This window comes from Strix uralensis, chromosome 2 (genome assembly GCF_047716275.1).
Source record: "Strix uralensis isolate ZFMK-TIS-50842 chromosome 2, bStrUra1, whole genome shotgun sequence".
Taxonomy (NCBI): domain Eukaryota; kingdom Metazoa; phylum Chordata; class Aves; order Strigiformes; family Strigidae; genus Strix; species Strix uralensis.
In genome coordinates this window covers 1,906,291-1,918,618 of record NC_133973.1, presented here as the reverse complement: position 1 = coordinate 1,918,618, position 12,328 = coordinate 1,906,291, and the positions used below count along the sequence as shown (strand labels likewise).

General features: G+C 40.0%; 1 protein-coding gene across 1 annotated transcript in view; it reads left to right on the top strand.

Annotated features, from left to right (window-relative positions):
- The window catches only part of CFAP44 (cilia and flagella associated protein 44), a 41,669-nt gene that overhangs the window by 20,696 nt on the left and 8,645 nt on the right, over window positions 1-12,328 (top strand). The window contains exons 18-26 of the mRNA XM_074860822.1: window positions 498-768; window positions 2,700-2,755; window positions 3,181-3,343; window positions 3,661-3,791; window positions 4,761-4,954; window positions 5,413-5,578; window positions 6,520-6,697; window positions 9,971-10,474; window positions 11,837-12,040. Of these exons, the coding sequence (XP_074716923.1) occupies window positions 498-768; window positions 2,700-2,755; window positions 3,181-3,343; window positions 3,661-3,791; window positions 4,761-4,954; window positions 5,413-5,578; window positions 6,520-6,697; window positions 9,971-10,474; window positions 11,837-12,040 (1,867 nt within the window). The remainder of the gene's footprint in view (window positions 1-497; window positions 769-2,699; window positions 2,756-3,180; window positions 3,344-3,660; window positions 3,792-4,760; window positions 4,955-5,412; window positions 5,579-6,519; window positions 6,698-9,970; window positions 10,475-11,836; window positions 12,041-12,328) is intronic.

Below are 12,328 nucleotides of genomic sequence, written 5' to 3'. Positions count from 1 at the left end.
CATCTCACTTGTGCAAAGAATGCAGGCTTCTCGGGACATTCTGTGAACTGTACGAATGGAAAGGGTGAACTATTTTCAGACTCCCAATATTAGTTCCCTGTAAGGCTAGGCATGTTCTGCATCTATGGAGGGAGGTTTAGGTCAGGCTTTAATCTACAGCTGGCTGCATTCACCACCACCCGTACTAGGTGGAGAGCCGGGAGGGAAAACTGCTTTTCTAGCTCTGAACTTGGTGTCTGCTACCCTGCCCAACTCAGGCCTGAGACCAGTTCTGTGATACCCGTCAAGTGCTGGAACATCCCTGAGCAGCCGGTTAGCTGGAAAAAAATTTGTAGTAGTATCACATATGCTTTAAATGGTCCAAATACTTGCTTGCAAACTTGGGAAAACTACATTTATTAAGCTAGATTAGCTCTTTTCAAGTATCGTGTTTTGAGCTGTGGCCTTACTTGTTACAAGTTGCCTGCTATTACTGTTTCTCATTGCTTATTCGACAGTACCAGCAGACTACTGATGTTCTGTGGGATGCAGAATGGCGCACTGCGTGTTTATCCTCTCCAAGATCAAGACCTCTCAGTGAATACCCTGAAGGAATACTGGTGCTTCAATGTACATGACAATGACTATGGCCAGATCCGGGGGATCTGTCCCAGTTATGATGATAGATTTCTAATTACCTGTGGTGGAGATGGAAACATTTTTACTTTCAACATCTTGTCTCCAGAGGATGTTCACAGAGAGCTAAAAGCCAAAATACCTTCTCCTAGGGTAAATCACTTTCTTTCACTGAATTAGGCCTGTTTGCAACTCCTGCAGATGGGCAAAATGCAATTCAGTTATTTGGCATCATAGATCTTTCATAGCAAAAGCTGAGGTTTCCCAATCAATTTGGAAGAATAGCTCTTGCAAAACATTCCCTAATGAACAAGCAGTATGACTGCATTGTTCCTTTTCAATATTTTGTGGTTTTTTTCCAAATAAACATGGTATGTGTTGTCCATATGTAATATTCTACTAGTCTTTTCCCACTCAAAGGTGTAATCCTGCACATTCCTAGAACGAAGGAACCACAAGGATTTGTCATACTTGATACCCATCTTACATTTAATTCCAGTAAAGTATGATTATGCTCTGAATGGGGATTCTAGAAATAATGTTGGAGAATACCAAATGTGTAGTTTCTCAGTGCATCTAGTACCATCCATATACAATTCACAAGTTGGATTTTTTAAATTTGCAAAATAGCACAGCATGATGCTGATCCTGTTGTTCTTTCACTCTTGGACAGCATTAGCAGTCATGATTTTACAGGTGTAGTGTAATCACCATAGAGCTCATCACCTTCAGCATGTCTAAACAGATGACACTGGAAATCAAAAACAGTTCCACTGGTAATACACAAGAACAGAGAAGTGTCAGCTCCCCCACTGAAAATGTTCAGACTTTACTGAATTGTTAAAAAATCTCGAGTGCCTGAGTTAAACAAATATAACCTGAAAGAAGCAGTGAGACCTGTTGAGTCAAGAAGTGCTATCATGCACAATGAATTTTTGAGTAGATATACATTCAGTACAGTTTAAAAATCTTGAAAGTGTCAACATAAAACAAATTCAACTTTTAAATATTTTTAATATTAGGTGGTAACCATGTTTTGAAAGATGCTTGATGAGGGAGACAGAGAGGAAATTGTGATTTTGGTCATTTAGTTAAATTGTTCATGGAATTCTTTACCAGTATCATGAGAATAGACTCAAAATTATTTTCTTAAACTAAGTGAATGATTGGAACATGTGATATCAGAGCCTTGCTAGCTCCAGTATTACAAGCAGTGATTAATGTACAATTATAAAGCATATATACAGGTTTATCATTTTGAGTATGTAAGTAGCTCTATATAAAGATCTTTATGGTCAATTTCTATTGTTCAGGCTAACAACATTCCTTAATGACCATCCTAATAGAGTTTTCCCTTATCAAAGTATATCTTCATTAAGTATCTATTCTAGTTTTAAGTCATGTGGCAGATTTAAAAAATTCCATCTTCATTAAACTTAATGAGATTCTTACAGAATCAAATACAAATCCTCTGAAATTAATTGAGTTAAATTCCAGATCAATTTAGTACGACTGTATTCACTGTAGGGTGATAGGCCTCCTTTTTTTTTTTTGGAGCATGATTGCCTAGGGAAATGAGGCTTGTGCGACTGCAGTGTCCATCCATCTGTCGTTCTTCACAGCTAATAATTGTGAACCCCATTATGCAGTCAGCAGAAGCAAACCAGATTAATTACACATGTAACTTGGAATTAGCCCAGGATATGTTGTCTCTTGTCAACGTGGCAGTGAGGGAAGAGAATTGGGTTTGGGGGTTAGAGAACCAAAGATGTTATGGAACAGAGTGAAGTTAGGACAAGCAATGATGTAATGGTTAATGTCGATGGGGGGGATACAGGATCTGTGTTCTCTGTCCCTAAGAACTAAGCTTCATTAATTCTTTTACATGAAAATCAACTTATTTGCTTTTTCTTCTTGAAACATTAAAACCTGCTATTTAAGGCCCATATAGCAATATTGATCATGAAGGTTTCATTTGGTTCTGTGAGAGGCAATGGGACTTCTGTCTTAATGTTTGTAAAAGCTTTATTGTCTGTTGAAACTCTTATTGCTTGTTTAAAGGCAAGGCAACATTTTTATTCCAGAGTGGTCTTGAGAAGGAGAAGGCTACTGAAGACATTGAGGATCCCAGTGCCTACAAGTAAGAGTTGCTTAGATAATGATGAAAGAGATTTTCAAGTGTTGGTAGTTCTTTCTTCAGACCACGTATTTCTTTTTCCCTAAGAGGAGGGAGAAGTTGATCACCCTGAACTTGGGTCATTTCCTTGTTACACACAAAGCTTTCTCAGTCTCTGCCTCAATTTCATTTATTTTTCTGTGGTACTAATTCAGATATGGTACTCTGCTCACTTCAGACTGCAGAGACAACACACGGTCAAGGTCAAAGCCCCATGATGTTAGGACTGTACAAATAAACAGGAAGATGATTCCTTTCTAAGTTATCTTAAGAGCCATTGAGTTCACTGGGAGTTTAAGGCTGTCAAGGAAATCTAAAAGGTTACATAAATTGTAATCTTTCCTCTCTTCTATTGAGATAACACCATTTCCTTTTTTATGTATTTTCAGCCTTGAGGAAGTCAAGCAGAAAAAGGAATATGAACGGATAATGAAGGAAGCTGAAGAAAAAAAAAAGAAGAAAAGAGAAGAGTTGATTGCACTGAGGCATGAGCTTCTCTTTCTTCTTCAAAAGAATCAGGAATTGCCCAAGCACGTGCAGCTGCACAGAGAGGTACATCTGGTTTTTGTAAGGGTCATTTGCCTTCAGAGGCACCTTCTAAAATGTTCCTACCCTGTGTGTTGGCACCAAAGATGTCCAACCCTTTGCATTAAGGTAGTTCTACGAATATACAATTTGCTGGGACTTCTGAATCACAGCTGATGATCTGTGCCATTTAAGAAGCAAGTGGGAAAAATGTGGTTCTCTGTAGAGGTCTGAATAGCTCCTGAAATTGATGTGCATGGAACTCTGTCACCTGGGCAAAAATATTTATTACCAAAACCTAGTAGCTAAAATAATGAGATGCTGGGTTTTCTGTCTTTCTGCAGCAGTATGAGATGGACCATAGGATCTTTGAGGAGCTGGACAGACAGACAGCACAAAGAATCCTGTTAGTGCAAAAGGAGCTGGCTTGGGAGCATGAGAAACACTTGATTGGACTGCAGAAACTACAAAATCAGTAAGTACCACTTCTCCCTCTGACCTTGAGTGGGGCTCATCATTTACAAAGTTGTACCTGCCACAAGGAAGGAGAATGTGATTTTTTTTTCTTTCCTCATATAATCAATATTTCATCTGTTCTGTTATGATTCTGGTTTTATTTTACTCGGAACATACACCAGAGCATATATTGATATTTGGGTGTACTTACTTCTTTTGAATCTTTGATAAGAAGATATTCAAATCAAGGAAGGAGCTTCATATTGATTCACTTATATATTTAGAAAAATCATATATTTAGAAAACTCATATATTTAGAAAATAGGGGGGTTTTCTGAGGCTAAGTTTGCCTGTTTTTTTTCCAGCAGGTTCAGTAAGAACCAAGAACTCTTACTGAAACTTTAAAGAACAACCTGCAAAATGAACCCCCGTTTTTCAGGCATGTTGCATGTGTGCCAGATATTTTAGTGTCGTTGCTAACAGTGTTCCCTATACAGTTTAAAGTTATGAACTGAACTTTCTCAAGAACACAAGTTTAAGCGCAAGGTGCATTTTTGATCTGGTTTTCTTAAATCTAAGTATATACCAAAAGATGAATTCCTACAAATAAATACACAATAGAAATAACACACAATAACAAAACCACCTTAGGCACACAATGTGTGACTAGGAAAAAGACTTGAATGAACTTGGTTTTAACCAGTCCTTGATGGAAGATGAAAGATATTCTCATGAAGAACCTGGTGTAAGTTTCAATATTGGGAGAGGTCTTAATATGCTTATTCTTGAGCAACTCCATTCCTAGATTGGATAAAAGTCAATAGGTAGTGTCAGATGTCACCATACTTTTACTTACTGACTTGTGAATTTACATGTAATGATTGTATGTGCAATAAGTAAACTACATTAATCATGTCCTTTTAGTCAAGGCAAAATAGTAGGTTGTGCCTACTGACATCAGATGGTTTTGTCTAATTTGGCTTTTCAGGTTTCGAGACTCACTGGAATTTGACACTGTTGTTGTTCATGCTACTCAAAGCAATCATCAGATTTCCACCTACAGACTTGTAGCAATGTCTGAGAAATGCTACCAAGATAAGGAACACCCGTCGTGGAAGAGGACAGTACTTAAATGGGCATGTAAACAAGCAGAAAAAAGGGAGATCGTCACAGAGACAAGGCGTACGCGTAGGGCTAATGATGACGATTTAAATCTTATCAGTAATGTAGTTTCTGGCTTTCATCTCAGTTTGCTTTCCTGAGTCCAAGCTAAAGAAATTATAAATTATAATATAGAAATCATATAAATGTATAAATGATTATATATATAAATAGAAATTATAATTTCTTTAGGTACAAGTAAAGAAATACAACCGTGGTATGTTTTCTCAGTGCCTGCACACGTAGTAACACACACACAGAGCTTTCCATGTGTATGTCAGCAACTGTCTGTTAACCCCGTGGGCAGAATGTGACTAAGAGTCAAGTCAAAAAACCCAAGTACGTTCAGAACATCCACTACGCTGGAACTATACTGATCAACACCAGCTCTAAAGGAACCATCCCAGGGGGTTTCCAGTAGTTGGGACTGCACTGTGCTGCATTTATTTACATCTTCATGTGGTTATTTTTTGGTCCAGATAATAGAATTTTCGAGGGCGTGACTGAAAAGCTGAAGACATCAGAGGTCCGAAAGCCAACAACACATTATATAGAAAGCAAACACGAGAAAATCAGAAGAATTGTTGAGAAATCTGATGAGATGAAAGTGAAGATCATGACGAGGAAGGCAGAGTGGGATGAATTGTGAGTTTTGAACTGCACTCTGTGCCTTTTTAGTTCTGCTTCTGGTCTGAGGTCAAGTAATGCTATTTAGCTGACATATGGCACTGTAATATCTCTGCCTAGACTTTATATCCCTAGTGGTTTTAATTAAAATAGATGAGTTTTCATGTATTTCTGAGACTCAAGAGAGCATTAAAATCTTTCAGTTAGTTTCTGTGGTTCTTCTAAAATATTAAAAAACTTCATCTAGGTAGCTGCATCTTCAGATAGGGAGTAAAAAGATATCTACATTGATCATGACTGAGGGAAACCTAGACCATTACAGTCAACTCTGTTAACCCTGCCGGCGCCACACAGAGCAGATGCTGTAACAGCTGGGTTAGGTCAGCTGTGCTAACATCACAGCCACTATGTGAGTGTTTGTGATATGCCTTCGTGCTCCGTGCTGGTCTTTATCTTGAGAGGCAAGAAAGGGGGATGAGACACCTCCTTGGAAGTACGGAAGTTCTTCATTAGGAGATGAATGACAGGGAATGGGACCAATGTAGAGTCAGAATATAAGGCTTTTAAGGTTATTAAGTATTTAACAATATAGAGTAGGGTCAGGTATTCTGTGCTACGGGCTGGTGGAGTGTTAACACATGGCTCCCTGAGATTGAGAGCAGCATGTACTCACTAAACCCAGAACTCAGTCCAAGTGTAAAGGTTTAACCTGTCCCATGGCAGAGCTATGTTATAAGAGTTCTTGGGGAGGGGGGAAAAAAAAAAAAAAAAAAAAATCTGAGGTTTTCATTCAAATGTGCAAGGATATTCTTCCCAAAGTAGCCATTCTTTTCTGAAAGAGGTGTGTTGATCCCTAACTCACCTCCCAAGCCTTGCTGCACAAATCAGAAGGTATGAAATGACTCTGTTCATCTGTATGCTTTCTCTCTTAAAGTTCAGCTTTGTTTTGTACCTACCAGATACAAGAGCAAACCTAGTGATGACTATGAGAATCCCAAAGATGCTGAGGACATCAAAGAAGCCCAGGAAAATATGGGATGTTATAAGCTGAAGACTGCCACCAACTACAGAGTCCCTGAACACAAGCAAATGAACACTGAGAAGAAGGTGATGCAACTTACATCCCTGGAAATGTTGGTATGTAAACTGATTCATGGATGTGTGTATTTCCCCCTTTTGGGGGGAGAGAGGATAGTGTATTAGTCACTGAAGAAATTTTATGAAAGGAAATCAAAGTGGATGTGGGAAAAGGCCTTAAAGGACAGACTGTGTTGAGTCAGCTTTAGTTAAAAATCAGCCTTTCTCTTGTGAACTGTTAGTGCTTCACCAAACTCAAACCTGAATCAATCCAGGATAACTCACAGCTGGCTCTTTTTAAGTGAGAAAGAGAATTTGCCTTTTCTAGTACTTCAGCAGGAATATCTGTCTTTGAATTCTTCAAAAAGTCTTGTTGTCTAGTAACTGGTATGCTTTCCTTAAAACACTGAGCTAAATAACCCCTGCCATGAAATACCTTTACAAAACCAGATGTGAGCAAGGACAGGTGTTTCTAGTGTGGCCTCTCCATATTTGCACTTTGGCACTCGCTGCTTCTGCGTACTAAGCATTGGTATCTTCCAGAGAAACCAGGTCTTTTGGAGCCACCTTTCTGTGATGGACTCCTACAGTTATCACACATCTTTTAACCACAAAGACACAAGAAGCTCAAATGTTGTGCAGTATCTCTGTTGCTTTCCTTGTGACTTCTTTCTCCCATCATTCTTCTCATAGGAACTGTTTTTTGCACTCCAGCCAGATAAAATGAAAGAGTGACAAATTTCTTTAGCTGAAAGAACAATGAAGAAATATATCTACTGAACTTGGAACTGTCTAGTTGCTTTTTGGTAGAAAGGCTTATTTCTTGCCCTGCTCACTGGCAGAAGAGCCTCTTCACTGCATGGTTTATATTTGTCTGGTAGAAGTGTAAGTTATACTCTCAGTGGCCCTGAATCTTCTCCAGTCTTATCCTCATGAACTGGTTGCTTTATCTCAGGAACCCTCTAGGCTGGATTGCTTTTATAGCCAGGTCTAAGCTATACAGAAGCAATGCTACAGCCTCAGGAGATTTGTTGATTGTTTTAATCTCATGCTTGGGCTCCAGTACTTCATTGTGTGCTGATGTTACCAGATACCTAGTGATTAACCTAACTCAGTAGGACAAGCCACTACAAACAAAGGGAATAGTTCTTGTAGTAAATTCCAGGTTCAGGCAGATGAAGAATTCCAGTTATTTCGGGTGGCTGGTGAATAGGGTTGTTTTCTTTTATAAAGATCAGCGAAGTTTCTGCCAAATATATTAATATTAGATCACATTCAGTTATTATTTCATGTGAAAAGAGTAAATTAATACAGCATCTCGTTATCACAGAATCACAGGATGATTGAAGTTGGAAGACTCTTCTGATGGTAATCTAGTCTGAACCCTCTGCTCAAGCAGGACAGTCTAGAGCAGGTTGCCCAGGACTATGTCCAGGTGGCTTTTTAATATTTCCAAGGATGGAGACCCCACAACCCTACTGGGCAATCTGTGCCAGTGCTCAGTCACCCTCACAGTAAAAAGTGTTTCCTGATGTTCAGAGGAAACCTCCTGTGTTTCAGTTTGTGCCCATCTCCTCTTACCAGTCACTGGGCACCACTGAAAAGAGCCTGGCTCCATCCTCTTTGCACCCTCCCTTCAGCTATTTATATACATTGATGAGATCCACCCCGCTCCGAGCCTTCTCCAGGCTGAACAATCCCGGCTTGCTCAGCCTTTCCTCACAGGAGAGCTGCTCCAGTCCCCTAATCATCTTAGTGCCCCTTCACTGGACTGTCTCCAGTAGCACCATCTCTCTTGTACTGGGGAGCCCAGAAGTGGACACAGCATTCCAGGTGTGACCTTGCCACTGCTGAGGAGGTATCATCACCTCTCTCGACCTGTGCCAACACTCCCTAACACACTCCAGGATAGTGTTTAGCCTTCTTTCTGACAAGGGCACATTGCTGGCTCATGGTCCGCTTGGTGTCCACCAAGAGCCCCAGGTTCTTTTCTGCAAAATTGCTTTCCAGCTGCTCAGCCCCCAGCATGGGGTTGTTTCTCTCCAGATGCAAGACTTTGCACTTCCACTGGTTGAACTTCATGAGGTTGCTGTCAGCCCATCTCTCCAGCCTGCCCCTCTGGACAGCAGCACAACCCTCTGGTGTGTCAGCCACTCGTCCCAGTTCTGCATTATCAGCAGACTTGCCGAGGGTCCCCTTTGCCCCATCATCCAGATAATTAATGATGTTGAACAGAATTATTATTACTGAATTCTGAATATAGAATTATCACTGAGGTCTGCCTATGGGCCAAGCAAGATGCAAACAAGTTGTTACAAATAGGTTCTGCTGCACTTGGCTGTTTAATTCCCAGCTCTGACACCTGATATAAGTGTCACTTCTCAGATTAGTGTATCTTCATCTTGAGTTGGAGAAAAAATTATTCAGCTGATACCAAAGTTTTCAGAGTTGACTCTGGGACTCTGGATAGCTGGAAGGCCTGGAGAGAATTTGTTTTGGACATCTAGTGGCTTGTATGAAATCCAAAAGCATCCCACAAAATGTTACTTTCTTGCTTTTAATATTGTTATCTACTATACTCTGAAAATTCAGAACTTTGTTCCATGTCTAACCACCTCCAGTAGCTGTGATTTCAGCTTCATCATCACATATAAAAGAGTCACATCTGCCTTCCAGAACTTACGTTTATGTAGGACTGCTTCAGTATCTTTGAGGCTATGTGAGATAACAGCTTTGTTTCAATGGCTGTGTCAAAGAAGTGTAGATTTCTGTGCAGCTGTGCATTTGGTAGCGTGTACAGTAACGATCCTCTCGGGTATGTTTCTTTTGTCTTGGGGATGGAAGCTTGCTTTGCAAAAGACTTAAATCTGATTTTCTTTAGTAGTGTATTGTTTATGCTATATGCCTGAAAACAGGGCAGTATATCAAAGCTGAGATTCTGTATTTGAGAGACATCCCAAACGACTAATCCTCTAAAACCCACAGCTTGCTTTCACAGCCTCTGTCTGCTTTCTGTACTGCTTGAACATCTCATGTCAAGAAACTCACAATCAAGTCAGGAACTGAGAGAACAGGGAAGGCTCATTTCCTTTCTTACACCTTTGCTGTTTTCTGTGAATGAGAGGAAGAGGGGTGGTTCCAAAGATTTTTTTTAAAACCACAGACTGAAAGACAGCTGTTTAAAAATGCTAATGTGTGGAGATGGTACAGAAAAGAAAGCTAGCCTGGAAAGAAGGAAAGTCAGTACGAAAGCCTCAACCATTTCCTGCATTGGGGAAGACCACTATGTAAGTGTTCCTGGGGAATCCTACTAAAATCATTCTTCCTTTGCAGATCCATAAGAGGAAAGCGAATATGAACAAAGAGATCATGTCTTTGCGGGATCTCAAGGTTTCTATTATTGATGAAATCAAGTGTTTAGTGCAAGAATTGAAATCCATACAGACATCCTTGGATTTATCAGAACGTCTCCCTCTTCCCCTGATCCCTCAGTTACACCCAGATGAGGTTCCTGAAAAAAAATTTGTGTACAACAATGACATCCTCCTGAAGTTCAAAGAGGAGCAGGAGGCCAAGGCAAAGCTCCAGGAACAATTGGAAGGGTCTTCCTCATCTCGTGCATTTAGGCATGGGATTCTTCGAGCTCCTTCCATTAAAGAGATTGGCCCCGTGGCACAGGCTGCAGGTGCACACCCAATGAAAATAGCATCATCTGTGGTCACAGAGCAACGAAAGGTTTTTGAGATTGAGAAGGCAGAGCCAGCAGAAATGGAACGGGAAATTTTAAAGAGGGAGAAGATAAAAAATCTATACTTGCAGGAGACCTTGATTAAAAAGGTAGGAAACCAAAAATTATTTTTGTCAGTTTGAACAATACCACTGCATCAGAAATAAAACCAAAACCCTTTCCATCTCAGGATTGCAGCCACTCTTGCCTTTCCAAAGTTCAGGAAGATGCTATCTGGCACAAATTTACAGTGTACATCAGTATAAATCCCTAACTGTGACCTGTGTGCTGACTATTACCACTTGAAAAACAGATCTTAGATTTCTTATTGATTGTTCTACGAAACTAAGAGCTTAGTGGGCAAAAAAGACTAGTAAAACGTTAGAAATTACTTGAGAAGTGATGAAGAGGTAAAAAAGGAGTATCACTACAACTTTGTAGATTCATGATGTCCTCAGCTCTTAAATAACTGTAGTCCTGACCCTTTGGTCTCAAAAATGATTTTGTAGAATTAGAAAAGGTACAAAAGAAAGAGAGTAACCAAGATGCTTAGTTGTGGAAAAGCTTCTTTAAAAGGCACATCTAAATGGATAAAGCATCTTTGGCCTGGAAGAGGGGCCAGCTGAAAGGGTTGTGTTACACAGGTGATAAAATTATGAATAGCATAGAAAAGGAGAGTGGGAATCATCTTGTAAAAGAAGGAGAGATATCAAATGAAATGGTTATGTAGAAAGCTTGAAACATGCAAGCGGAAATAATTTTCCTATCCAACAATAACTAAGCTTTGGAACTTTAGGATGTGGGGGAAGCTACAATGTGATAAAGTCTGGAAGAAAAATCCATCCAAAGCTGTTGAACACAAACATACTGCTTCAAGCTCAGGATGTCCATGAGTCAGAGTTGAGGAGGGCACAGAGAGGAGTGTGGCAACCTCTGTTCACTTTGTCTGCTTTGTTTCTTACCATCTTTAACTTCTACTGTGACCATTGACTCTGTGGTCTACCCTAACACAGACACCCTTGTGTTCATGTGTGTGAAGGTTTTGAGAGAATATCCAAAATACTGCTGGTGAAACTGTTAAATGTCTAAGGTAAGAGCTGGCAGGTATTGTGAAAGAAGTCTGTGGAGGCAGAAGATGTATTTACTGCTACATCTGGGGTTGTTACATGAACTACTTCAGGCTATTGTAAAACATTCTCTGAAGAGTAAAATACTTATGGGGTGGAGTGGGATGCAGTGAAACATTCCCATGAAGCCCTGGTGATTCTTTTACTCTTGTGCTGAGAATGAAGACACCTTTGGGGTTAACTTTGTCTTTCTAAGCACTTCAGTAATCCATAGTAAATAACACGGGCGAGTTGTTGATTTGGCAGAGAGAACTTTTCCCTTCTGCTCCTTTCTATAGCTTTACAGGTTTAGCTCCACCCCTAATACTTTCCCTGTTCCTCATTTAACTCTCTCACATGCTCCAGATGAACGCACTGATGATCAACTTTGATGCTGAACTCTGCTTTCTGCGGCACAAGAAATTGAAGCTGGATGTGCAGATGAAAAGTGCTGACCTGCGCTATATCACGTGGTATGAAGAGCTGCTTATCCTGAAGAACCTTGAGAAACATGAGAACCTTCTCCAGGGGCGTGTTAACACCCTCATCAGTGAGCAGGAGGCCGTGCATGTAAGTAGGCCACATGTCTCTGAATTTAACTACCACTAATGCACGCCTTGAAACAAAAGCCCTAAAGTAAATGGTGGCATCTCTTTGCTTCATTTCAGCACTGATCCAGCATCTAGCGCTAAATTTTGAAAAACAAGAAACTCTTCATGATCAACCTAGGATGCTTGCTTTTAACTTTCAATAGTTAATCTTTTCATAATCTTAACAGTTGTATTTTAATAGGTACGTCATGATGTGGAATAAGTGACAAATCATATACTTGAATTTAAGAGCATACTTCTAGGTTTT